General features: G+C 43.3%; 1 protein-coding gene and 1 long non-coding RNA gene across 3 annotated transcripts in view; one reads left to right on the top strand and one right to left on the bottom strand.

Moving 5' to 3' along the window:
• LOC122930846 overlaps window positions 1–1181 on the top strand; it is a 71508-nt gene extending 70327 nt beyond the window's left edge. The window contains exon 3 of the long non-coding RNA XR_006388180.1: window positions 527–1181. This is a non-coding gene — a long non-coding RNA (uncharacterized LOC122930846). The remainder of the gene's footprint in view (window positions 1–526) is intronic.
• Window positions 1–25038, bottom strand: part of ARL6 (ADP ribosylation factor like GTPase 6) — a 178568-nt gene that overhangs the window by 62208 nt on the left and 91322 nt on the right. For both annotated transcript variants that reach the window (XM_044284495.1, XM_044284496.1), the window contains exons 3-4: window positions 14270–14331; window positions 1424–1492 (exon numbers count right to left, since the gene is read on the bottom strand). In XM_044284495.1, coding sequence (XP_044140430.1) covers window positions 1424–1492; window positions 14270–14331 — 131 coding nt within the window. The remainder of the gene's footprint in view (window positions 1–1423; window positions 1493–14269; window positions 14332–25038) is intronic.

Below are 25038 nucleotides of genomic sequence, written 5' to 3' on the forward strand. Positions count from 1 at the left end.
GGTGTTATACAGTTGAGGTACGAGGATATGCGATCATCTACCATTGGGGTTTTCGCATAGGCTGAGTAGTTAGGGAGAGAGCCAGGTCTGATGCAGGGCTCTCCCTTTTGTTCCTTAGTTTTGGATCCAGTCAGTCGGATCTTCATTTTGTGTCTTCTAGTTTTCTGTACACCTTCCGTGACACCTCCTCCTCTCAGTCCAATGATGCGCCCCCTCTCAAAGTTTGTCAACTGGGTAAAAGGTCTTTGTGTGCGTTGTAGAGCAATCAACCACCTCTCACCAATAGGTACACTAGCCAAAAGTAGCCTCTAAAAGCCTTTATAATTATAATTGTTCTGTGATGATTTATTACTTGGGCTAACACATCACGTATTATGGGTTGTATATTGCTTTATGTGGCCCTTATTGGTCGTTGTAATAAGTTTATTATTATTTTTTTGTCAGAGTCAATATTACCGGAGGAAAATCTCTCTTACTCCTTTTTTCAGGTCTGATTCCTAATCTAATATTCTCTCTGAATTTTCAGGTAATTCCATCTAGTGAGACCAAGAAGGGCTGTCAGCTCACAAGCTGTGACAGAGGTCAATGAAGAAGGGAGGAGAAGTGAGCAGCAGACTGAGATACAAGCAAACAGACACAGACAGGGAGGTTGGAGCAGCTAATAGTGTTATATCTCATCCTTCATGCCTTACTTACATCTATCCTGCTCAGTACTTCTCTATATCGTCCCATATGGTACTTAAGAGAGAATGAGTTACAAACAGTGTGGAATCTTCTATCTCTATGTGTATTTTATGAGTGGACGTCATTACAGCCCACAGACAAGTGAGGAACAACTGAGAATAGGAGATGAAACCAACTTCAAAAACTGCCAGATACAAGTCATATAACGGCCAGATATTGTCATTCCTCATGTACAAAGACATGGCAGGCTAGTCTGAAAAGTCATCTGAAAGTGTAGGTACACACTAAATTCTCCAATTCCTTATTTACAGCATATCTTGGATTTCCTCTGATGAAGTCTGTTAGCGCCCATGTGAAGCCATCCGTCCTAGTTCTGGTTTACTGGTGATGGACATTGGTTTGGAGCAGCAACAGCCTCATTTTCTATTTTGTGTTATCCGCGCCGCCTGGTGTTGTACAGGACTACTACATGTGAGCATATATCTCACCAATCTGTCTTTTTTTACAATCTAACGGTATTCGACACCGTGAGACACCCTGTGTCATTTTAAATGATTACAGATTTCATACAAAGATAACATGGCAGAGACGTATTTATTTTACTCACTTATATGGCGCTGACATATTCCGCAATGCTTTACACACATCATCATCACTCGGAGCTCACAATCTAAATTCCCTACTAGTAGGTCTTTGGAGAGTGGGAGGAAACCGGAAAGAGATTTTCGGGACGACTTACTTGTAATAGTGTTCCCAGAGATTCCTGTACCTCCCTTGTCCAGACATGTCGAAAACTGTGAATGACAAGCTAGAAAACAATATATGACAAAGAGTTAGTACAAGATATCTCATCAGTAGTCGGTGTGCTGTCTGGTCATCAATACTAAACTACAAGGTACATTAACATAAAAACATTATAGTAGTATATACAGTGGTGTTAAAAAAATAGCAGTCTCACATCGTTTACCTGTTTTTGGTAAAAGTGATATTTCTACATAGCAAATAACTTACCTGCAAAGCTAGTTTTACACTAGAGCTAAAATCTTCTGGCAGAGGAATAGTCTGCGGAGTTCATCGTATCCAGCACAGCCGGGCAGGGGCAAAGCATTGCACCTGCGGGGATCCGGACAGGGGCGTAGCTATAGGGGGTGCAGATGTAGCAGTCGCTACCGGGCCCAGGAGCCTGAGGGGGCCCAAAGACCCTTGTGGTGCATAAGAAGACACCAGTATTATAGAAAATCCATGCTGGTCAAGTTACACCTCTGGCTCAAGAGAAGGGGGTTAAATCAAGAATTTGGCATGGAGGCAGGAGTGCCGTTTCAATTTTAGCCTCGGCAGCACGAAGGCTATGCGCTTCCTGCCCTTGGCCACAAAGCACTGAGGGAAGGGGGGCCCCAAGCTGAACTCTTGCACCAGGGCCCATGAGCCATTAGCTACGACCCTGGATCCGGACGGACAAATATCACTGCATGCTCAATGGGCTCCGGCGGGGAAAGGTAGTGTCGGATGCAATGAACTCCAGGAGTCTTTTCCTCTGCCGGACCAGCCTGTCAAAAGATTTTAAGTGCTAGTGTGAAACTAGCCTAAGTGTAATAGAAAAAAAAAATTATAATAATTAGGACATGCACGCCGCTTATTCTAAGTAATTGAATCATTAATTGAAAGAGGCATGCTCAAAGTAACAGCAGTGAGGAGTTAAATTGGTGAAGTCATGAACAGGTGCTAATTTTGGTCCTTTTTTAACATAGGTGGGTGGTAAATGTTGCACGTTGGTTATAGTGTCTTTTCATCCGAAATACAGGGGAAATTGGGTCGTTTCACATGCTGTTCTGATGAAGAACATACTCTAATTAAAAAGTTGATTGGAGAGAGAAAAACATGCCTTGAAGTGGCAACCAAAATCTAAAAGACCTGGAAGGAAGGTGGGAACTACTGTTCGAATGGACGGAAGAATAGCCAAGATGGCCAAGGCTCAGCCAATGATCACCTTCAGGAAGATCAAAGAAGATCTGAAGGTACCAGTGAGTAATGCTACAATCACAAGACCATTAAGGGTCCATTCACATGTCCGTTGTTTCTTTCCTGATCTGTCCGTTTTTTGCGGAACAGATCTGGACCCATTCATTTTCAATGGGTCCTGAAAAAAAATGGGACAGCACAATGTCTGATTTTTTTTTAGAACCCATTGAAAATGAATGGGTCCAGATCTGTTCCGCAAAAAACAGGAACAGATCAGGAAAGAAACAACGGACGTGTGAATGGACCCTTAGTGAGACCAAGTTACCACCAAGAACGCCCCGCAAAGTCCCGTAGTTGAAAAAAATTACATGTTCTGAATAGGTTAAAATTTGCCAAGGATTACATTGACTGGTCCAAAGAGAAATGGTGCAAAATTTTGTTGACTGATAAAAGCAAAATTTTTCTTTTTGGGTGTAATGGCAGCAGACAGTATGTCAGACAATCCCCAAGAACTTAATTCAAGCCACAGTACACTGTGTAGACAGTAAAGCATGGGGGTGCAAACATCCTGATATGGGCATGATATTGACCAAAAACACACATGTAAACAAACAAGGTTTTGGTTACAGACAAACAGTATTGAGGTAACAAAGTGGCTATCCCAATCTCCTGAACTCAATCCCATAGAGAACTTCTGTGGTGACATTAAAAAAATGACGTTTAAGGTCCATTTACACGTCCACAATTTTTTTTTCCGGATCCGTTCCGGATTTTGTGAACTTATTCATTTTCAAAGGGGCCGGAAAGGATGCTATGTGCTGTCCGCATCCGCACTTCCGGGGTCCACAATTCCGTTCCCGAAAAAAAATAGAACATGTCCTATTCTTGTCCGCAACTGCGGACAAGAAAAGCAATTTTCTATTATAGGGCCGGCGATGTGCGGTCCGCGAAATGCGGAAGGCACATTGCTGATGTCCGTGTTTTGCAGATCTGAAAAACACCTACGGACGTGTGAATGGACCCTTATGAGGCGAAACCCAAAAATGCAGAAGTTGGATGACAGCATGAAAGGACAGATGTCAAGCAGTTCCCAGGCGGAATATGTTACAATGGCATCTCATTTGTCACCATTGTTCCATGCGCGCCTGTATTGGCGGCTTGTGAGTTAGAATTTTGCCCATTGTGTTCAAAGGCAGTCCATGTTGCTATTGCTCCATGTATCCTGCCGTTGGTTCTTGTGGGTGTTAATTGTGCCATGTGCTTGCATCTCTCCTCAGTTCTGTATTACAAAGGTTAAAGGCTATGTACACCTTTGGGGGGAAATGTTTTTTATTATTGCATTGTACTCATTTTGAGGTAAAAATATTTTTTTTTAACCTCCTAACAGTCACGTTAAAATTGGAAAAACCCTTGCAAAAAGTAACTTTTTTTATATTGTAAATAGTAGATTTTAATGTGTGCATGCAGTAAATCTTGTTGGCGCACAACTCGGGGGACACTATTGCATTTTTAACCCCTGATGTGACATCCTCCTCCAGACTGACGGGGGGGGCTGCTTTAACTGCTCATATCTCTCTGGTTTGGTGCCAGCTAGTGTTATGGGCTTTGTATTGTTTGAAAGCTGACATTATAAGCTTTCAGACATTACCAGAATGACAGCAATATGGTCAGTACATGGGAAGACATCACTGATAGAAATCAGGATGCAGCGAATACTGCTGAAAGTGAAAGCATTTTGGTCTTGTATAAAAGCCTGGAATGTCAGCTTTCAAACAAGACCAGTGCATGTTTCTAGCTGCTCCATTCAGGAGACAGCAGCATCTTAAAGCAGCCCCCCCCCACCCCCCCCACCCCCCCACCCCTCCAATTTCTGCCCGAGTTAGCTACTTTTCCTACTGCCCGAGCTGAACTCGGGCAAAACAGTTAGGCGGTTAAATTGGTCTTTACAAAAAATATGGAGCCCTTTTTTCGGTACAGGACTCATGTTCTAGTAGCAGGATCTGCCTTTTCTCTCTTTTTTGTCAGCCAGCTAATCTGATGGCTCCTTATCTCTGCTCTTTTGCATTATAAACACTCATTATAGCTTAGTTCTTATCTTACTGATCAGAATGTCGCCTAAATAAGTGTCTATGACCTCTTAGTAAATTAGAGATAAGGGTTATTAAATGCCGGCACGAAGTGAAAGTACCAGTCACACAGCTAGAAAAATAGTTAACGCTTTCTGACAGAACTGCTCAATATTTTTTTAATAAAGACCAATTGAAAAAATAATTTTTAGCCCAAAATGAGTAAAATGCAATCATAAAAAAATTGCCTCGAAGGGTCTACTACATATATGTTCCAGTGTTCTGTCTCAGTCTGACATATCTCTTGAGTTCTGTGACCTGCTCTGGTTGTGTAACATGTCATGTCTTGCTTTGATCCATTTGGAGTCTGTCAGTGCCCTGTGTTGGAGTTTATCTCTCAAGTTTGTCTGTATCTGAATTCTGACCTAGTGTCATATGCCTTACTCTGTGTCTGTTCTACGCATGCTATACAATGTTTGTTTGACCTTGTCATGTATTGTAGGTGCTCTTCTAGAGTCCTGTAACTGCTGTGTCTGAACAGTGTCCTAGAGTTCTGTGCCTAGTCTGTCTTCCTAAGTTACTGCACATGTATTCATTATGTGTGAATGGGTTCCTGTAATCCGCATGTCTGTGCTTCGTGTTTTGTCTCTTGCCTGTATTACCCGTTTGCCTTGCATTTGCCTGTATTCTACCTGGTTCTGAATTGGTACCTAATCTGTAGCTCTGGTGCCGTGTGAGAGTATCAGCTGCCAACTACAATGGGCTATCCCTGCAGGAAGCGGTCTGATTGCGAACTCACAGCGAAGTCCACAGGTTTCAGGATAAGGCCCCTAGGATTTAGCTAAACCAGTTAGCACAGTGGTTGTGGTTGCACTGCCTTGAATGGGTCCGCGATCTGCAAGATACAGCAAAACATAAGACATGTCTTTTGCAATGCGGAGGCACGGACCCGAAAGCCCACGGAAGGGATTCTGAGTGTTTCTGTGGGCTTCGTATCTGTGCCTCCGCTCCGCAAAAGATAGGACATGTCTTATCTTTTGCTGTATCTTGCGGACCCATTCAAGTCAAAGGGTCCACATCTGCAATGCAGAGTTCACAAAGCCGATGCCCTTGTATTGCTGACCCGGTGTTTGCGGTCCACAACACGGGCACGGCGACCATACGGTTGTGAAAATGAGCCCTTATGCTGTCAGTTATGCTCAGGGTCAGAGCAACCAGATGCTGCTAAAGGCCAGAAATAGGGAAGACAAGGGAACTGAACCTGGAGGGGCTGCATTTTATTTCATTCCCTGCAGTGACATGTATATGGGTTCCATGAGAGGCTGTAAATACTTGCGTGCATTCATCCTATACAAATTGCTGCATATCATGAATTGCTGCAGGGAAGCATCTGCAATCCATCAATTTACAGGGCTCGTAAATGTGTCCTATGTCTGCATTTTCTTGTGCACACGTGTGTATTGTACACATACTGTATATGAATGTTGCTCTAACGGCAGCATATTATAAATTGTGCCATCTAAAAGTGCGTCAGATGAACGAGCAAAACACTAATTAATCGGGTGAAACAATTGTTCATGTAGACACCTAAATCATTGTTTCTGGGCAGCTGATTGTGCCGTCTAAACAGCGATCAGCTGCCCAGAAACAATGCAGCTGTATGAGGACGACTGATAGCAGTTGCCACCTCTCGTCCTCATACTGTGGAGGCGATTGCTGCATGTAAAGGCAGCTAAGCAGGCAATGGTGGGGAAGGAACGCTTCCTTCCTGATAATTGATTACTGGTCTGAGCGTGTAAATCCAGCAATCACAGGACCTGTCACCATTGTCTGTCAAGAAACAGGGTCAACAGACTTTCTCTCCAAAGCCAAGTCTTTAATATGGCATTTTGGCTAACTTACCTTGGTTCCCTATCTGAACGGACAGAGTACACTAGAGAAGAATCTAGGCAAAACAAATGCAGCTTTTTTAGAACCTGTGCTGGATGCAGTCTGGATGGGGATCCCAGAGGAGGGAGATCCCATAATGAAGAATGGAGAGCATGGCGTGCATGCACAGTGTGCTGTCCTTCACTTCGAGGGCCATGTTCTCTACATAGCAGCTGGTCCCAGAGGAGGGACCCACACCTATCTGAGGCTACTTTCACAAAACGGATCAGTTTGTATTCTAATGCATTCCGAATGGAAAAAGATCCGCTCAGAATGCATCAGTTTGCCTCTGTTCCGTCTCCATTCCGCTTTGGAGGAGGACACCAAAACGCTGCCACCACCATGCTTCACTGTGGGTATGGTGTTCTTTTGGTGATGTGCAGTGTTGTTTCGGACCTTATTTTATTACCAAAACTGACTAATAGTAAATCTTTGCCCTCCGCAATAATCATAACGGTTACAAGAGGGTTTTGATAACTGAGGCCTTGTCCCCTTATAAAACTGGCCTTTATTTACACGTACCCTAACGGAATAACGATCACGTTTTATCACATTTACTCCCCTCCCCCGCACTCCCTATCTCTGTGTTAATAGACAAATGAGGTGTGATATTAGACCACGAGATGAAAATGAGACGGCTAATTATCACTTGTGGCTTCACAGCGGAAGGGAGCGGCAGGAGTTTTCTACGCATTAAGCAAATTCCCCTTGGAGCCGATTACTTGCCGCTCTGAACGTCGCCTGGTTTGGTTTAGTGAAGATAAATGGCCACATGTGCGGTATTCGTGTATAATGGGAGCTTGTCACAGCCCGGCAGCATTAGGTACGGTATCTGCCGGCGACGTTCATTTTTAGCACTACTTTTGTGTCCGTTACCCTCAGCAAACATCCCTTTTCTACAGAAGGTGGCTTCTAGTAAACTACAGTATATAGCGGTGACAGCATATTTTCTAACGGTAGACGTAGAGCTGGAAACAGCGCAGATGTCGCCTATAGACAGAAAAACGCAGGATCACATGCAGCGGCCCGCCCCATAGGGTTAGCTCGTACCAGTCCAGAACAACACAAATAACATGAAAGCCTTTCAAGCTGGAAAAAGCTGAAGCGTCGCATGGTGTTCTGGGTGAAAGTACAATAAAATAGACACTGGCAGGAACGTTTTCATTTTATCACATTTTTAAATGTCTCTTTATGGAAATCTTGGATCTTTTTCTTGTTCTGATTATTTATTGTCGCATCTCTTTGTGCATCATGTTGCATCTTGTGTATTGTGGTGCATCTCGTTATATATGGCGTTACTTCTCTTTGCATATGTTGTCGCATCTAGTTGTGCAACATGTCGTACCTCATTGTGTATCGTGTGGCATCTCTTTGTACATCGTGTGGCATCTCTTTGTACATCGTGTGGCATCTCTTTGTACATCGTGTGGCATCTCTTTGTACATCGTGTGGCATCTCTTTGTACATCGTGTGGCATCTCTTTGTACATCGTGTGGCATCTCTTTGTACATCGTGTGGCATCTCTTTGTACATCGTGTGGCATCTCTTTGTACATCGTGTGGCATCTCTTGTACATCGTGTGGCATCTCTTGTACATCGTGTGGCATCTCTTTGTACATCGTGTGGCATCTCTTTGTACATCGTGTGGCATCTCTTTGTACATCGTGTGGCATCTCTTTGTACATCGTGTGGCATCTCATTGTACATCGTGTGGCATCTCATTGTACATCGTGTGGCATCTCATTGTACATCGTGTGGCATCTCATTGTACATCGTGTGGCATCTCATTGTACATCGTGTGGCATCTCATTGTACATCGTGTGGCATCTCATTGTACATCGTGTGGCATCTCATTGTACATCGTGTGGCATCTCATTGTACATCGTGTGGCATCTCATTGTACATCGTGTGGCATCTCATTGTACATCGTGTGGCATCTCATTGTACATCGTGTGGCATCTCATTGTACATCGTGTGGCATCTCATTGTACATCGTGTGGCATCTCATTGTACATCGTGTGGCATCTCATTGTACATCGTGTGGCATCTCATTGTACATCGTGTGGCATCTCATTGTACATCGTGTGGCATCTCATTGTACATCGCGTTGCATCTCATTGTACATCGTGTGGCATCTCTTTGTATATCATGTCTCATACCATTGTACACTGTGTTGGTAGCAGCTGTGTTCCTGCCTTGTGTTTATTACTAAAATACTTAATCTAACAAGACTTTTTACTGCCCGTGTGTCCTCGGAGAGCTGGCATCCATGTATATCTGTAGCTGTAAATTAATATTTAACAGCACATGAATTATCAGCGCACCACCTGGGAGGCAATTCATTTTGCTGGCATCATTCGAGGACGCTGTTAGTTAATGGATCTGTATAGCATTGCAAATAAAAGAGCTGCTCTAAAAATCTGGTTGAATAATAAATGGATGTTTTAAGGAGAACCCTGCTTCTATGCTGGACACATGCATTTCACAAATCGATGAAAGGCAGAAATCTGCATGAACCCATTATTAATCACACAACATAAGTAAAGGTTGTATTGTTGGGATCGGAGATAACTCTTAGATCTGTGGGGGCCTGACCACTGGAACTCCTATTATCCTGAGAATGGGTCCCGCTTCTCCTATCTGAATGGAGCGGCAGGTTAAGCATGTGCACTGACAGCACTCCCCTGCCTCCGGCAGTCGAACACAGGATGAATGGAGCGGCAGGTTAAGCATGTGCACTGACCAGCACTCACCTGCCTCCGGCAGTCCTACACAGGATGAATGGAGCGGCAGGTTAAGCATGTGCACTGACCAGCACTCCCCTGCCTCCGGCAGTCCTACACAGGATGAATGGAGCGGCAGGTTAAGCATGTGCACTGACCAGCACTCCCCTGCCTCCGGCAGTCCTACACAGGATGAATGGAGCGGCAGGTTAAGCATGTGCACTGACAGCACTCCCCTGCCTCCGGCAGTCGAACACAGGATGAATGGAGCGGCAGGTTAAGCATGTGCACTGACCAGCACTCCCCTGCCTCCGGCAGTCCTACACAGGATGAATGGAGCGGCAGTGTGAATACTCAACCTGCCACTCCATTCAGATGGGTGAACTGAACTCCTGTTCCCAGGATCAGCGGTGGGACCCCCACCGATCTAACACTTATGTGGATAGGGGACACCATCTTCTAACTAGAATACCCCTTTAAAAGGGATTGTCTCATGAAGCAACCCTTGTACATTATCCCTATTAGACCATAAGGACATCACAGAGATGGGTCTCATGTTTTGGACCCCTCTCCATGAGCCAGAAAGGAGGGATGTTCTGTGCTGAATGGCCACAAGCTGCATTCAGTGGATACTACACTGTCCGCTAGCAAGTGTTCAATTGCCCTGCAGCGCCACCACAGGGGAAATTAAGCATCACACTGCTAGTCAAAATCAATAGTAATCAGGGTAAAGAAAGCATGTTCCTTAATAAAGGGGTTGTCTAAGGGTACTTTCACACTAGCTTTAGAAGAATCCGGCAGTTCTGTTGCCGGAACTGCCTGCCGAATCCGAAATCCGTATGCAAACGGATATCTTTTTTTTCTGGATCCGGTAGACTTTTGCATTGAAATACCGGAGCAGTCTTTCCAGTATCATCCGGAAAAACGGATCCGGTATTAAAAAATCTTTCACAGCTAGAAAGCACTGCGCATGTGCAGACCGGAAAACCAGATCCGGCGATGTGGTAATTTCTGGAACACTTGGCACAGGATCTAGCATTAATACATTTCAATGGAAATTAATGCCGGATCCGGCAATTGCGGTAGTGTTCTGGGATTTTGGCCGAAAAAGTGTATAATGAGATGGAAAAATGAATCAGGCCAGCAAAGGAAGCAATATGGACAATACATTAGTAAGTGCCTTGTTTTACCTTTCTCTATATGATAAATGCCACTTACTAAAGTGAGACAACCTGTTTAAAGGTGTTGTCCAGAAAAACAACTTTCATATGCCCTATTAGATAAGTTGGAGTTCATAGAAGGGGGAGGGTGTCTCCTGTTCGGGATCGTCATATTTGGGCCAGAGAATACAGCAATCACAAAGAAGATCTCATAGATAACATATTGCTTTAAATGGGCTCAATTCTCCCTGTGGTGGTCCTTCGGGGAAACTGAATACTTAGGGCTCGTTCACACGAAAAAAAATTGCGTTCCGTATACGGAAGCATTCATTTCAATGGTTCCACAAAAAAAAATCTGTATGCAATCCGTTTCCGTATTTCCGTTCAAAGATAGAACATGTCCCATTATTGCCCGCAAATCACGTTCCGTGCCTCCATTCAAGTCAATGGGTCGCAAAAAAAACAGAACAGATATGGAATGTACTCCGTATGTCTTCCATATCCGTTCCATTTTTGCGGATCTATTAAAAAATTTTGTGCCCAGCGCAATTTTTCTATGTTATTACTGTATACTGTACAGGTCCTTCTAAAAAAATTTGCATATTGTGATAAAGTTCATTATTTTCTGTAATGTACTGATAAACATTAGACTTTCATATATTTTAGATTCATTACACACAACTGAAGTAGTTCAAGCCTTTTATTGTTTAATATTGATGATTTTGGCATACAGCTCATGAAAACCCCAAATTCCTATCTAAAAAAATTAGCATATTTCATCCGACCAATAAAAGAAAAGTGTTTTTAATACAAAAAAAGTCAACCTTCAAATAATTATGTTCAGTTATGCACTCAATACTTTGTCGGGAATCCTTTTGCAGAAATGACTGCTTCAATGCGGCGTGGCATGGAGGCAATCAGCCTGTGGCACTGCTGAGGTGTTATGGAGGCCCAGGATGCTTCAATGCGGCGTGGCATGGAGGCAATCAGCCTGTGGCACTGCTGAGGTGTTATGGAGGCCCAGGATGCTTCGATAGCGGCCTTAAGCTCATCCAGAGTGTTGGGTCTTGCGTCTCTCAACTTTCTCTTCCCAATATCCCACAGATTCTCTATGGGGTTCAGGTCAGGAGAGTTGGCAGGCCAATTGAGCACAGTAATACCATGGTCAGTAAACCATTTACCAGTGGTTTTGGCACTGAGCAGGTGCCAGGTCGTGCTGAAAAATGAAATCTTAATCTCCATAAAGCTTTTCAGCAGACGGAAGCATGAAGTGCTCCAAAATCTCCTGATAGCTAGCTGCATTGACCCTGCCCTTGATAAAACACAGTGGACCAACACCAGCAGCTGACATGGCACCCCAGACCATCACTGACTGTGGGTACTTGACACTGGACTTCAGGCATTTTGGCATTTCCCTCTCCCCAGTCTTCCTCCAGACTCTGGCACCTTGATTTCCGAATGACATGCAAAATTTGCTTTCATCCGAAAAAAGTACTTTGGACCACTGAGCAACAGTCCAGTGCTGCTTCTCTGTAGCCCAGGTCAGGCGCTTCTGCCGCTGTTTCTGGTTCAAAAGTGGCTTGACCTGGGGAATGCGGCACCTGTAGCCCATTTCCTGCACACGCCTGTACACAGTGGCTCTGGATGTTTCTACTCCAGACTCAGTCCACTGCTTCCGCAGGTCCCCCAAGGTCTGGAATCGGTCCTTCTCCACAATCTTCCTCAGGGTCCGGTCACCTCTTCTCGTTGTGCAGCAGTTTTCTGCCACACTTTTTCCTTCCCACAGACTTCCCACTGAGGTGCCTTGATACAGCACTCTGGGAACAGCCTATTCGTTCAGAAATTTCTTTCTGTGTCTTACCCTCTTGCTTGAGGGTGTCAATGATGGCCTTCTGGACAGCAGTCAGGTCGGCAGTCTTACCCATGATTGCGGTTTGGAGTAATGAACCAGGCTGGGAGTTTTTAAAAGCCTCAGGAATCTTTTGCAGGTGTTTAGAGTTAATTAGTTGATTCAGATGATTAGGTTAATAGCTCGTTTAGAGAACCTTTTCATGATATGCTAATTTTTTTAGATAGGAATTTGGGGTTTTCATGAGCTGTATGCCAAAATCATCAATATTAAAGCAATAAAAGGCTTGAACTACTTCAGTTGTGTGTAATGAATCTAAAATATATGAAAGTCTAATGTTTATCAGTACATTACAGAAAATAGTGAACTTTATCACAATATGCTAATTTTTTTTTAGAAGGACCTGTATATGCCATACGGAAAAACAGAATGGAACCGGAAACACTACTGAAATAAAAAAAAATTGAAAAACGGATCGGTTAAAAACGGCCCGCAAAACACTGAAAAAGCCATACGGTCGTGTGAACAAGTCCTTACTCTCGGGTTTCCTGACATATTACAGCTGATCGCTGGGGGTTCCAGCAAGAAGACAACTAGTTTTTAGTTAATTCTCTAGCAACCCTTTTAATAAGTAGAGGTTGTCTAAGGCGAACAATCCCTTTAAAGAGGACCTGTCCCCCCCCTTGACTGGTCAGTTTTAGCAACTACCTGCACTTTTCATGTAATAACCATTCTGGAGCATCTATTCCTATGCCTCCACGATGTGTTATTCCTTTTTTATTCCTACTAGAACTTATGAAAGAATTCCTAGCAGTTTGTTAGTGAAGGTCCAAATGCTTGTTACCAGTTTAGATAGTGCCAGGGACACACTCTTATCAGTGCTGCCAGTGTCAGACTGTGCGGCGACACCCCCCCCAACTAGTAACACACATCTGGACCTTCACTACAAACTGCTAGTAATTCATTTATAACTTCTAGCCTGAATAATAAAGGAATGGCACAACATAGAGTCATAAGAACCGACGCTCAAAAATAGTTTTTACATGCGGCATGCAAGTAGTTACTACAACAGGCGACAGGTCCTCTTTATATGGCGCTTTCTTATTAGGCTACTTTCACACTTGCGGCAGAGTGATCCGGCAAGCAGTTCCTTCGCCGGAACTGCCTGCCGTATCAGGCAATCTGCATGCAAACGGACCGCATTTTGTAATCCGGATCCGTCTCACAAATGCATTGCAAGAACAGATCCGTCTCTATATTTCTTTTTCAATTTTTACCGGTCTGCGCATGCCGGATGCGGCACTAATACATTTCAATGTAAATTAATGCCGGATCTGGCATTCCAGCAACTGATCCGGAATTTTGGGCTGAGATAATACCGCAGCATGCTGCGGTATTTCCTCCGTCCAAAACACCGTTCAGTGACTGAACTGATGACATCCTGAACTGATTGCTCTCCAATGCATGGGGATAATCAGTTCTTTTCCGTTATTAATCCCCTAGGACAGGAACTCTATGCCGGAAAAGGAAAAACGCTAGTGTGAAAGTACCCATAGATGGCCAGCCAAGAGTAAGAATGTGACAAGCCACCAACACCGCTCCTCCACCCGCAATCAATAGGCAAGCCCAGCTCCATGCCTTTAGGGGGCACTGGCTCTCTGCTCATACTGTACTTTTAGTATGTGCAGCAGTGTATGGTAATGCAATGTATGGGAGTAGGGAGCGCTTGGCCTCACTGCTGTAGGGGATCTTTTATATGCTGCGGTGTACAAGTCACAGTACAGACTGGAAGAACTTTATCCTAGATCTGAACTACACAAGTGTCCTAGGAATAAAAACACTAATTCTTTTCATAGTTCACATAGGTAACAGGGACACGGACTAATTATGAATCAGTACCTGGAGGTCTTGAACTTTTCAATGCTGAATCCAATAGTTGGGACAATATCCTGCGTCTGAGCCTTGAAAAGAAACGAGAGGTAAATCCAGAGGTAAGTGCCAGCGAGGAACATGAGGCGATTACTCACTAGACCTAATGCATACGAACGTATCCTTTTTTGCGGAGTGCGAAATACAGATACCGTCGGGGGGCAGTCCTGCATTTTCCCCTTCCACAGGTCCCGCACTATGTTACAAGTGCAAAACAATATGAAATGTTCTATAATTATTTTTTTTGCGGAGCTGCGGAATAGACATATGGATGCGGACATCACACTGAAATCAATGGGCCCGCATCTGATCCACAAAAATAAAGTGGATTGGATGCAGAACGAGAATACGCTCATGTGCATGAGGCCTTAGGCCCCTTTCACACGGGCGAGTATTCCGCGCGAATGTTATGCGTGAGTTGAACGCATTGCACCCGCACTGAATCCCGACCCATTAATTTCTATGGGGCTGTTCACATGAGCGGTGATTTTCACACATCACTTGTACATTGCGTGAAAATCGCAGCATGCTCTATTTTGTGCGTTTTTCACGTAACGCAGGCCCCATAGAAATGAATGGGGTTGCATAAAATCGCAAGCATCCGCAAGCAAGTGCGGATGCAGTGTGATTTTCACGCACGGTTGCTAGGAGACGATCGGGACTGGAGACCCGATCATTATTATTTTCCCTTATAACATGGTTATAAGGGAAAATAATAGCATTCTGAATACAGACTGCATAGTACAATAGCATCACCATGGTAAAAGATCATGTGATGGATCATGTGATGACCGGAGTGACGTCACCACAGGCCCTTTACTTGCAATCAGCAAAGAAAGAGACAGGAGAGATGCCGGCTGCGCGAGCAAGTAGATTAAGGTGAGTTCAATTATTTTTTATTTATTTTTTTAACCCCTCCAGCGCTATTTTACTATGCATTATAACCATGTTATAAGAGAAAATAATACAATCTACAGAACACCGATCCGAAGCCCGAACTTCTGTGAAGAAGTTCGGGTACCAAACATGCCGATTTTTCTCACGCGAGTGCAAAACGCATTACAATGTTTTGCACTCGCGCGGAAAAATCGTGCATGTTCCCGCAACGTACCTGCACCTTTTCCCGCAACGCCGTCTGAAAGAGGCCTTATATGTAGAGCAAAACACTTTATTACACATACTTACTGCCAGGCCTGTAAATTACCATGTCAATAACAGCCCTTATACACACACTGTGACCATTATACAGAGGTAGGGCCAGTGTGCACACAGTTAGTCCATCCAGTCCCACTGTAGTAAATGGGAGTGAAAAAATAAGGGTGTATTCACACTACATTTCCAGCACACATTGCAGATAGATGTCAGACATTTACCAAGATCTGTATTTTTTAAATCAGTTTGGAAGGAGTCTGCATCGCGTTTGCACCAAATGTCACATAATGTTTGATAAACTTGTTGCATCGTATTAAAGGATATGGACACCTTCAGGGCAATTGTTTTTTTATTATGGTATTTTACTCATTTTGGGCAACAAATCATTTTTTCAATTGGTCTTTATTAAAAATGTTGAGCTATTTCTGAGATACAAGAGTTAAAAATAAACTTATAAGAATATAGCTTAAAGCAGTGTTTCCCAACCAGTGTGCCTCCAGCTGTTGCAAAACTACAACTCCCAGCATGCCCACACAACCAAAGGCTGTCCGGGCATGCTGGGAGTTGTAGTTTTGCAACAGCTGGAGGCACACTGGTTGGGAAACACTGGCTTAAAGCAGTTATCCAACAGTATAAACAGCCCCCACAATGCCTGGACCCCTCCTTGGGGTATTTATACTGTTGGACAACCCCTTTAAAAGGGTACCTGTCAGCGGATTTGTACCTATGACACTGGCTGACCTGTTACATGTGCGCTTGGCAGCTGAAGGCATCTGTGTTGGTCCCATGTACATATGTGCCCGCATTGCTGAGAAGAATGATGTTTTACTATATGCAAATGCTGCTCTAGGAGCAATGGGGGCGTTGCCGTTACACCTAGAGGCTCTGCTCTCTGCAACTGCTGCATCTTCTGCACTGATTGACAGGGCCAGACATTATGATGTTTACATTGCCTGGCCCTGTCAATCAAAAAGTTCAGAGAGAGCAGAACCTCTAGGTGTAATGACAATGCCCCCATTGCTCCTAGAGGCTCATTTGCATATATTAAAACCAAATTTTTCTTGAACATGGGACCAACACAGATGCCTTCAGCTGCCAAGTGCACATGTAACAGGTCAGCTAGTTTCATAGATACAAATCTGCTGATAGATGCCCTTTAAATAAGTCTTTATGAGCTGTCAGGAGATCAAAGATAAGAACTAAACATGAGCAGACAGATGACAAAGCAAAGTGACATCTTGCAAACAGACTGATTCAGAAACAGCTGAAGTTTTAATAAAGACCAATAAAATAAAAAATGATGTGTAGCCCAAAGTGAGTAAAATGCCCCAGAAGGTGTCCATAGCCTTTAAGTCTAACACTTCTGTCTTGAGAAGTTACTCCACTTGCTATGTCACCCTTTTGATGGAGTAAAATTGCAACCATTTTTGTAAATTTTTAAAAAGTTGCAGGTGATAATCCTGGCTTACGTTAGCTCGACAGGATAACCATGCCAACGTTTAAAACTGGAGCGAGTGTCCTAAAATACAAAATGAAATTTGCAAATAAACCCAAAAAGTTGCAAAGTCCTATTCTGTAAATTGCTAAAGCCAGACTCCTGGAGTGCAGGGCGTGATAGACACTCCCCCCCCCCCCCCCGAAGGTAATTTCGTAATGTTAAGAAGCCTCATGACTCTTAAGTGAATGTACACGAGACACTTTCCTCACTTTACTAAACCAAATTGCTGCAACTTTGTTTTTCCTTTGTTCGGTGTTACTACCGTTTGCTTACAGAGTAATTAGAGGCACTGCTGGGAAATTAGGGCATTAAAACGGTAAAACGAGAACTTTATTTTACTGTCTGTGTCCCACGGGAGGACGCGATGAAGAAATGTCTGCAGCTCGTCACAGGCGGTGGGCAGAGGATACTTGTAGAGAGAAGGCAGAAAGCAGCTTCTATCATATCACAGGTCCCTGGAGGATCCAGCACTGCCATGCCAGCGCCGTAAACAAGGCACCAAGATGGCAGGGATGACATTAGCACAGCACACTCCTCTTTACTTTTATGCCCTGATAACTTCTGGCGGATTTCATTGCTTTGTGCGCCGACATTTCTCCTATTGAACGGCTTTAATGTGGTAAGGCGAGCTTCTAAACTTCAGACGCTCCCCACGTTATCGTGTTCTTTAAGGTGAAACTCCGGGCAAATTTTAATAATGACTAAAATGGACTTACTAAAGTCATTTAAAGGCCACCAATTCTCTCACGATGGTCCCCCAAATGCAAATTTCCCAGGTGCTCTGCATGCTATAGGTCATTAAAACCACAGGAAATAACTACTGCTGCAAGTTACTGGCTGCATAATACCTTCCCTGTAGCTGCGTCCTCCTGCACTGAGAGCTCTCAGTATTATGTAGTATTAGTAGTATTATGTGCACAGTGCATGCAGGGTGGAATTTCTCCTGCAGCAGTAGTTGCTGTTTTTGGGTTAAAGGTACATCTTTGGGGGCCAATTTTTTTTATTATTGCATTGTACTCATTTTGGTCTTTATTACTGAAATACTTTTTTGTGTACAGAGCTGACATGCTCTATTAGCTGCCTGTGGATTTTTTGTCTTTTCCGTCATCTGAGGAGCAGACGGACTCCTTATCTCTGCTCTCTGACCTTATAAACACTCATTATAGCTCAATCCCTATCTTACTGATAAGAATGTGGCTTAAATACGTGTTTATGGCTTCTCAGTAGTTTAGCAATTAGGTTTACTGACCGGCACAAAGAAAAAGTTAAAGTACCAGAAAGGCTACTTTCACACCTGCGTTAGGTGCGGAGTCGTCTGGTATCTGCACAGACGGATCCGCAGTCCGCACCTATAATGCATTATTCTGTCAAATTGAAAGTCAACAGGGACGGATCCGTTTTCAATTGCACCATATTGTGTCAGTGAAAACGGATCGGCCCCCATTGTCCACATCCAGAGCGGAATGGAGGCGGAACGGAGCCAAACTGATGCATTCTGAACAGATCCTTATCCATTCAGAATGCATTGGGGCTGAACTGATCCATTTTTAACCGTTTGTGAGATCCCTGAAACAGATCTCACAAATGGAATTCAAAACGCTAGTGTAAAAAGTAGCCTAACACGGATAGAAAAATAGTTAACCCTTTGTGACAGAATGGCTGAATATTTTTAATAACGGTCAATTGAAAATATGATTTTTAGCCAAAAATGATTAAAATGCAATCATAAAACAAAAATTGCCTCCAAAAGGTGTACATAGCCTTTAAGGGCCTACAGAGTAGAGAGCACCTTGCAAAGTTGTAGTTAGTGGACCAGAGTTAAAGGGGTTGCCGAGATGATGAAAAATTACTAATAATTAAAAATCTCAGACAACCCCTACAGAAGCCATGTCATTATATGACTTGTATCTGGCATTTTCAAGCAGTTTTCCTCTGTGCTTGGTGCATGTCTAGTATGCAGTTCTCTCAGACATGGTGGGTGGAGATTAGCTGCCATCCACTGCACACACAGAAAGTAGAGGAGAATCTCTTTCCAGTCTCACAGTCACTCATTATCAGCCCTGGATAATGAAGGGCATTACAAAGAAGTACTAACATCTATTTTTGTGAATGAAGCACTTATGCTGACCTACAACCTTCCTATGTAGCAGTGCAGTCTATCTATTGTCTGTGCTCGTCTCCTTAGCTTCTACTTACTCTTTACCCTCCCATCTCTATAGACTTGCATTGAGGCTTTTTTTTTTCTTTTTTAAGTGAAAAGCAATTGGGGTTGGGGTCTAGGTGGTTAGCTGGTGGTAAACAGCTGATAACAGGAGAATTAGACATTTTTCACCGATTATGGTCGCTTGTACTATTCATTTATGTAAAGTTGTGTGAAAAGTTAGTGACCATTAAATAAATAAAGAATAAAACACAACATGTCATATACTCGCCTTACTCAAGTGCCATTCTCTGCAGAACTCCTCTGGTAATTCACCTGCCATTTTTTTTTATTTTTTTTTTATAATGTACAAGGTTGCTGCACCTGACTGCTGCAGCCAATCACTGTCGCCAGCTGTAGTCCACAGGGGATCAGAAGGAGAAGAGATGGGAGTCTTACTGCTGGAATGGTGCAGCATTTAGCACTCTCTCAGCCCAGGTTAAAATTTGCGTTTGGGTTGGACAACCCCTTTAAAGGGTTTGCCGAGACTTTTAAACTAATGACCTATTCTCTGGATTGGTCATCAGTATCTAATCGGTGAGGGTCCGACACCCGGTACCACTGCCGATCAGCTGTTTGAGAAGGAAGTGGGTCTCTTGTGAGCGCTGTGGCCTTTTCTCTACTTTTCCTAGGCCAGTGACGACACGTTCATGGGTCACATGTCCTAGGAGCAGTTCAGCCCCATATTGGGCTAAGCTGCGATACCAAGCACAGCCGCTATACAATGTAGGGCACTGTGCTTGGTGAGCTGTGAGACGGCAGCGGCACTCACAGGAGCGCCGAAGCCTTCTCAAACAGCTGATCAGCAGGGGTCAGAGGATAGGTCAGCAGTATGAAAATCTCGAAAAACCTTTTTAATGTTATATGAGTGCTTGGGAACTTGGGAAAGTTCTGAGCAATCCTTAATATATTCTTATGGTTGGAATAGTGGGTAAGGGTCCTGCAGTGCAGGCTTGCACCCAGAGGTCACACTACATTTTTTCTGGAGGAGTAATAATACTGTTTTTATGAGGTGTATTTCAGCCAATAATGAGTATGAAATAAGACACTGGGAGGTTGTTTATTTCTCTGGCCATAAATTTTTTATTTTTCTGTCAATTTAGTCATATGAGGGCTTATTTTTTTGTGGGGCGAATTGGACGTTTTAGTGACACCATTTTGGGGGACTTCTATTACTCTTTTTGGGATGGTAATGGCCATTGCTTTTTGCACTTTAAATTTAAGACATTCACTAAAACACTGACATTAATAGCTTGTTACTATTATTCTATGGGCCAGTACAGGTACTGTAAAACCAAATAAAATTAGTATTATGTGTTTTTTTTTCTAATAATAGGATGTCTCGTTATGTCACCACATTCCGACAGCCAGGAATCATTCATTTTTGTGCAGAAGTCACCGTATGAAGGCTTGTTTTCTGGGACGGACTGATGTGGATCTCATTGGGACAATTTTTTTTTTGGGGGGGGGGGGGGTTCATGAGACTTCTTGATTAACATTTATTATTTTTATTTTTTGGGGGGGCTAAGGTGAATAGGAAAAAAAGAGTTAATTACTCTTACTAGTAATTGGTTTTTCCAATAGCCTCCCCAACTGCACTGACAGAAGGGTGTCCCGCCCCTGGACAGGAAGCAATACGGAAGCTCAAGCTTTAAAAATGGCCTTCTCCTCTTACCTAAATCAAAATATCACAAAATAACAAAGTACATGGTAGTGATGCAACAAAAATTTATATTAAATTTTACAAAAATACAGGAATTAACATGTAACCAAGGAAACCAATAATTAAGGGTGGGAAAACCCCAGTGCAGTTGGGGAGGCTATTGGAAAAAACAATTACTAGTAAAAGTAATTAACTCTTTTCCCTGGCGCCTCCCTAACAGCACTGACAGGAGGATCAACAGAGAAATCAATTAGGGAAGGACTACTGCAGAAAGAATTCTGTGCCCAAATGACAAATCCTGGTTATGGATAACACTTAACTTACAGCGGTTGAAAAAAAGTCATTGGGTTTGCCTAAGCAGCTGCTCTACAGATCTGTTCAATCGAAATACCAGCTTTTTTTGCCCAAGAGGTCGACACTGCCCGTGTCGATTGTGCCTTGAGACCCTTTGGAGGATCTAGGTTCTTTTGAGCATAACAAAAGGCAATTAATTGTCTGCTTTATCCATATTGCACTGGTGGCCTTGCTGGCTGCCGACCTTTATTGGGTCCCTGAAAATGAAAAGGAGATGGCCCGATTTTCTAATTTTCTTCCAGATCTTTAGGTAAGCCAATACACAGCACCTCACATCTAGGTTATGGAATTTCCTCTTTAAGTCAGTTGACGGGCAGAAGGATGGCAAAACTATCTCTTCATTACAGTAAAATCTGGATACAACCTTCGGGAGAAAGGATGGACAATGTTTTAAGATTATCCAGTCGTCCAGGATCCTTAGATACGGAGGATGGCAAAAGAAAGCCTGAATTTCCCCGACCCTTCTCGCAGATGTTATGGCTAGAAGGAAAGTGGTCTTGAAAGTCAATGGGCTTAAACAGGGCCTCCTTTAGCACTGAAAGGACCACCTGCAAGTCCCAGACTGAGGGAGTCTCTGATTACCCCTTGATGAACCTTCTGATCAGAGGATGGTCTGATAATTTAGTGTCAAGAAAGACTGCTAAGGCCGAGACCTGTACCTTAAGAGTTATAAGCTTAAGACCCTTGTCCAAACCTGCTTGCAGGAAATCCAGAATGACAGGGATATTATCCAAGAAATTTTACTGGATCTTGTCACTGGAGAACGAGAGGAAAGCTTTCCATGTTCTAAGATAAATTTTCGAAGTTATCATTTTCCTGCTTTTCAATAAGGTGGCGATTACAGGGTCAGAGAGGCCCTTCTTCCTCAGATTTTGGCGTTTCAATCTACAGGCCGTCAACTTTAGTTGAGATTGAATACTGGCCCCTGCTGAAGGAGGCCTGGAAACACCAGAAGAGTTCAGAATAATCTCCTTGACAGGTTGAGCAAGAGGGGAAACCAAGCCCTTTTCGGCCAAAAGGGAGCGATCATGATGACTTGTGCGTCTTCTTCTGCTACTTTCATCAGGGTTCTCGGAATCAGGCTGAAACAGGCAGGGGGGGGGGGGGGGGGGGCTGGATAGGGAACATATTTGTGGACCATCCGGGGGAGACAAGGAACAAAACCTTTGTACTCTCCTGTTCATCCGATTTGCTACTAAATCCAGTATTGGTACTCCCCATTTTCCGGTAATCTGATGAAAAACTCTGGCATGAAGAGTCCACTCTCCTTCTTTTAAGGTCTGACGGCTGAGAAAATCAGCCACCACATTGCTGCTTCCTTTTAGATGCACTGCCGTTAAGGAGGATAGGTGTTTTTCTGCTGAAAGAAAAATTTATCTTGATACATCTGCCAGAGATTTGCTTCGGGTACCTCCTTGCCTGTTTAAATAAGCGACTGTCGTTGTATTGTCTGAAAGGATTTTGATAAGACCGAGAGAGGTTTTTGAGTGTAAGGCCCATTTTACACGAGCATGACGGATTGGCTCCGGATGCGTTCAGTGAAACTCGCACCATTTTGCAAGCAAGTTCAGTCAGTTTTGTCTGTGATTTCGTTCAGTTGTTCAGTTTTTTCCCTGCGAGTGCAGTGTGTTTTGATGCGTTTTTCACGCACATGATAAAAAACTGATGGTTTACAAGCATTATCTCTTAGCAACCATCAGTGAAAAACGCATTGCATCTGCACTTGCTTGCGGATGCAATGCGTTTTTCACTGAACCCCCATTCACTTCTATGGGGCCCGGGCTGCGTGAAAAACGCAGAATATAGAACATGCTGCGGGTGCTATGCGTTCACGTCACCCATTGCACCTGTGCGGGAAAACTCACTCGTGTGAAAGGGGCCTAAGGCTAAAAGAACTTTGTGAATCACCCCGAGTTCTCTTAAATTTGATGAGGCGTTTGACATGTCCCAGATTCCCTGAACAGTTAGGTCTCCTGCCTGACCTCCCCAACCTCGGCTGCTGGCATCTGTAGTCACCACTAGTTGATTCTCTTGATGCCAGAAAACCCCTGTCGGAAGATTTCTCCTTATCTTCCACCAAGCCAGGGAGTGTTTTTCCTTTAATTAGAATCGCAACCTTCTTTTCCAGATAACTCCTGTTGCCATCCCAAGATGTTAGCATAAAGGCCAGGTGCCCACCTGACCGCAGGTATTGAAGATGTCAAATCCCCAAGACTGTCATGACATTTCTGATAGTAGAGGTTTTCAAACCGCAAAACTGATTCACCTTCTGTTGAAGGGTTAACCGTTTGTCTTCTGGGAGGAAGGACATTAGCAAACAAGAGTCGAGAAGAATTCCTAAAAAGACTTTTTGCTGTGCTGGAATGAGATTGGATTTTTTTGAGATTTATTATCCACCCAAGGTTTGAGAAGGTTCTTTGAACAAGACTTAGATGTACTAAAAGATGATCCTCTGATTCGGCAGCAATCAGAAAATCGTCCAAGTATGGAATAATAAGAATGCCCTGCAGACAGAGATGACTCGTTATTTCTGCTATTACTTTTGTGAAAATTCTGGTAGCCGATGATAGGCCAAAGGGGAGAGCTTGAAATTTAAAGTGGTGGCCTTCCATAAAAACTGCTATTCTGAGAAACTTTTGGTGGTCTCTGAATATGGGTACGTGATAGTATGCGTCCTGCAAATCTATTGTTGTACGTGACGCCGTTACGCCATGACGTCACGTCGCACGCAACCGGAATGAGACTCCGCCTCCTGGAGTGCCACCAGTAATACTGCTAACAGAGTATACAGACTGGAGCCCAGGGCTGCCTTCCACAAAAGGAAGAGCCCCTCACCCCTGCAACGGCCCTCCCAACTAGTAGGGCAGAGACCAGGCCGTGCACTTCTTTGACCAGCGAGCTTGAAGACACAGGAAGAGCTTCCACGCTACACGGGACAGGAAACAACACTGATTTAGGTAAGGGGAGGAGGCCCTTTTAAAGCTTGAGCTTCAGTGTTGTTTTCTGTTCAGGGGCATTGATACCCTCCTGTCAGTGTCATTGGGGAGGTGGCGGGAAAAAAAAAACTTATTATTTGCGTTTTTGTTGACAGGGTGGTTTAAATAATGTTATCTTTATTATAAGGGTTCTGGCAAACAGTGTTGAATGTATTTTTTTTTTTTTACCATTTTAACACAATAAAACACTTTTTATGATTAAAAAAAAAATAAACTTTAATAATCTAGAACTATTTTTTAGTCCCACTAGGAGCCATTTTTATAATGTAGTGGTGTTCTCCGCACACTGCAGGTGATATGATGCTGTAGTGAAAATCCAAAAATCAATATGTATTTTTCATTTATCAAAACACTGCATGATCAGTGACTGGATTTATATAGGAGACCAATCAATATCTTTATATTTAAGGACTAAACTATGTAACATGTTATTGCAGGGGTGGCCAACGTTTCAGACACAAAGAGACAGAAAAAAAAACGTATGACTGCCAGGAGCCACAAGCTATACATTTACACAATGATGCGTGCACACGACAGTATTACTGCAACTGAGTTTTCAAACATTTTATGGAACATTTGGCCCATAACAGAACAGTCCTATCCTATTTTTTGGGGGGACAAGGTGACTATTTTTTTCTGTTACGGTGTTCACCACATAGGAGATTTTATTTTATTTTAATAGTTTGGACTTTTTCGGGCATGGCGATTTTATATGTGTAAAATTGGGAAAGGGGGTAATTTAAACTTTTAATATTTTGGTGTTTTGTTTTAATTTTTAATTTAATTTTTTTCACTTTTTATTTAATAACTACAGGGCAGCAGGGAGCTCACCATGGCAACCAAGGCTTCAGTAGCATCCTGGCTGCCATGGTAACC

This window comes from Bufo gargarizans, chromosome 3 (assembly GCF_014858855.1).
Source record: "Bufo gargarizans isolate SCDJY-AF-19 chromosome 3, ASM1485885v1, whole genome shotgun sequence".
NCBI lineage: Eukaryota > Metazoa > Chordata > Amphibia > Anura > Bufonidae > Bufo > Bufo gargarizans.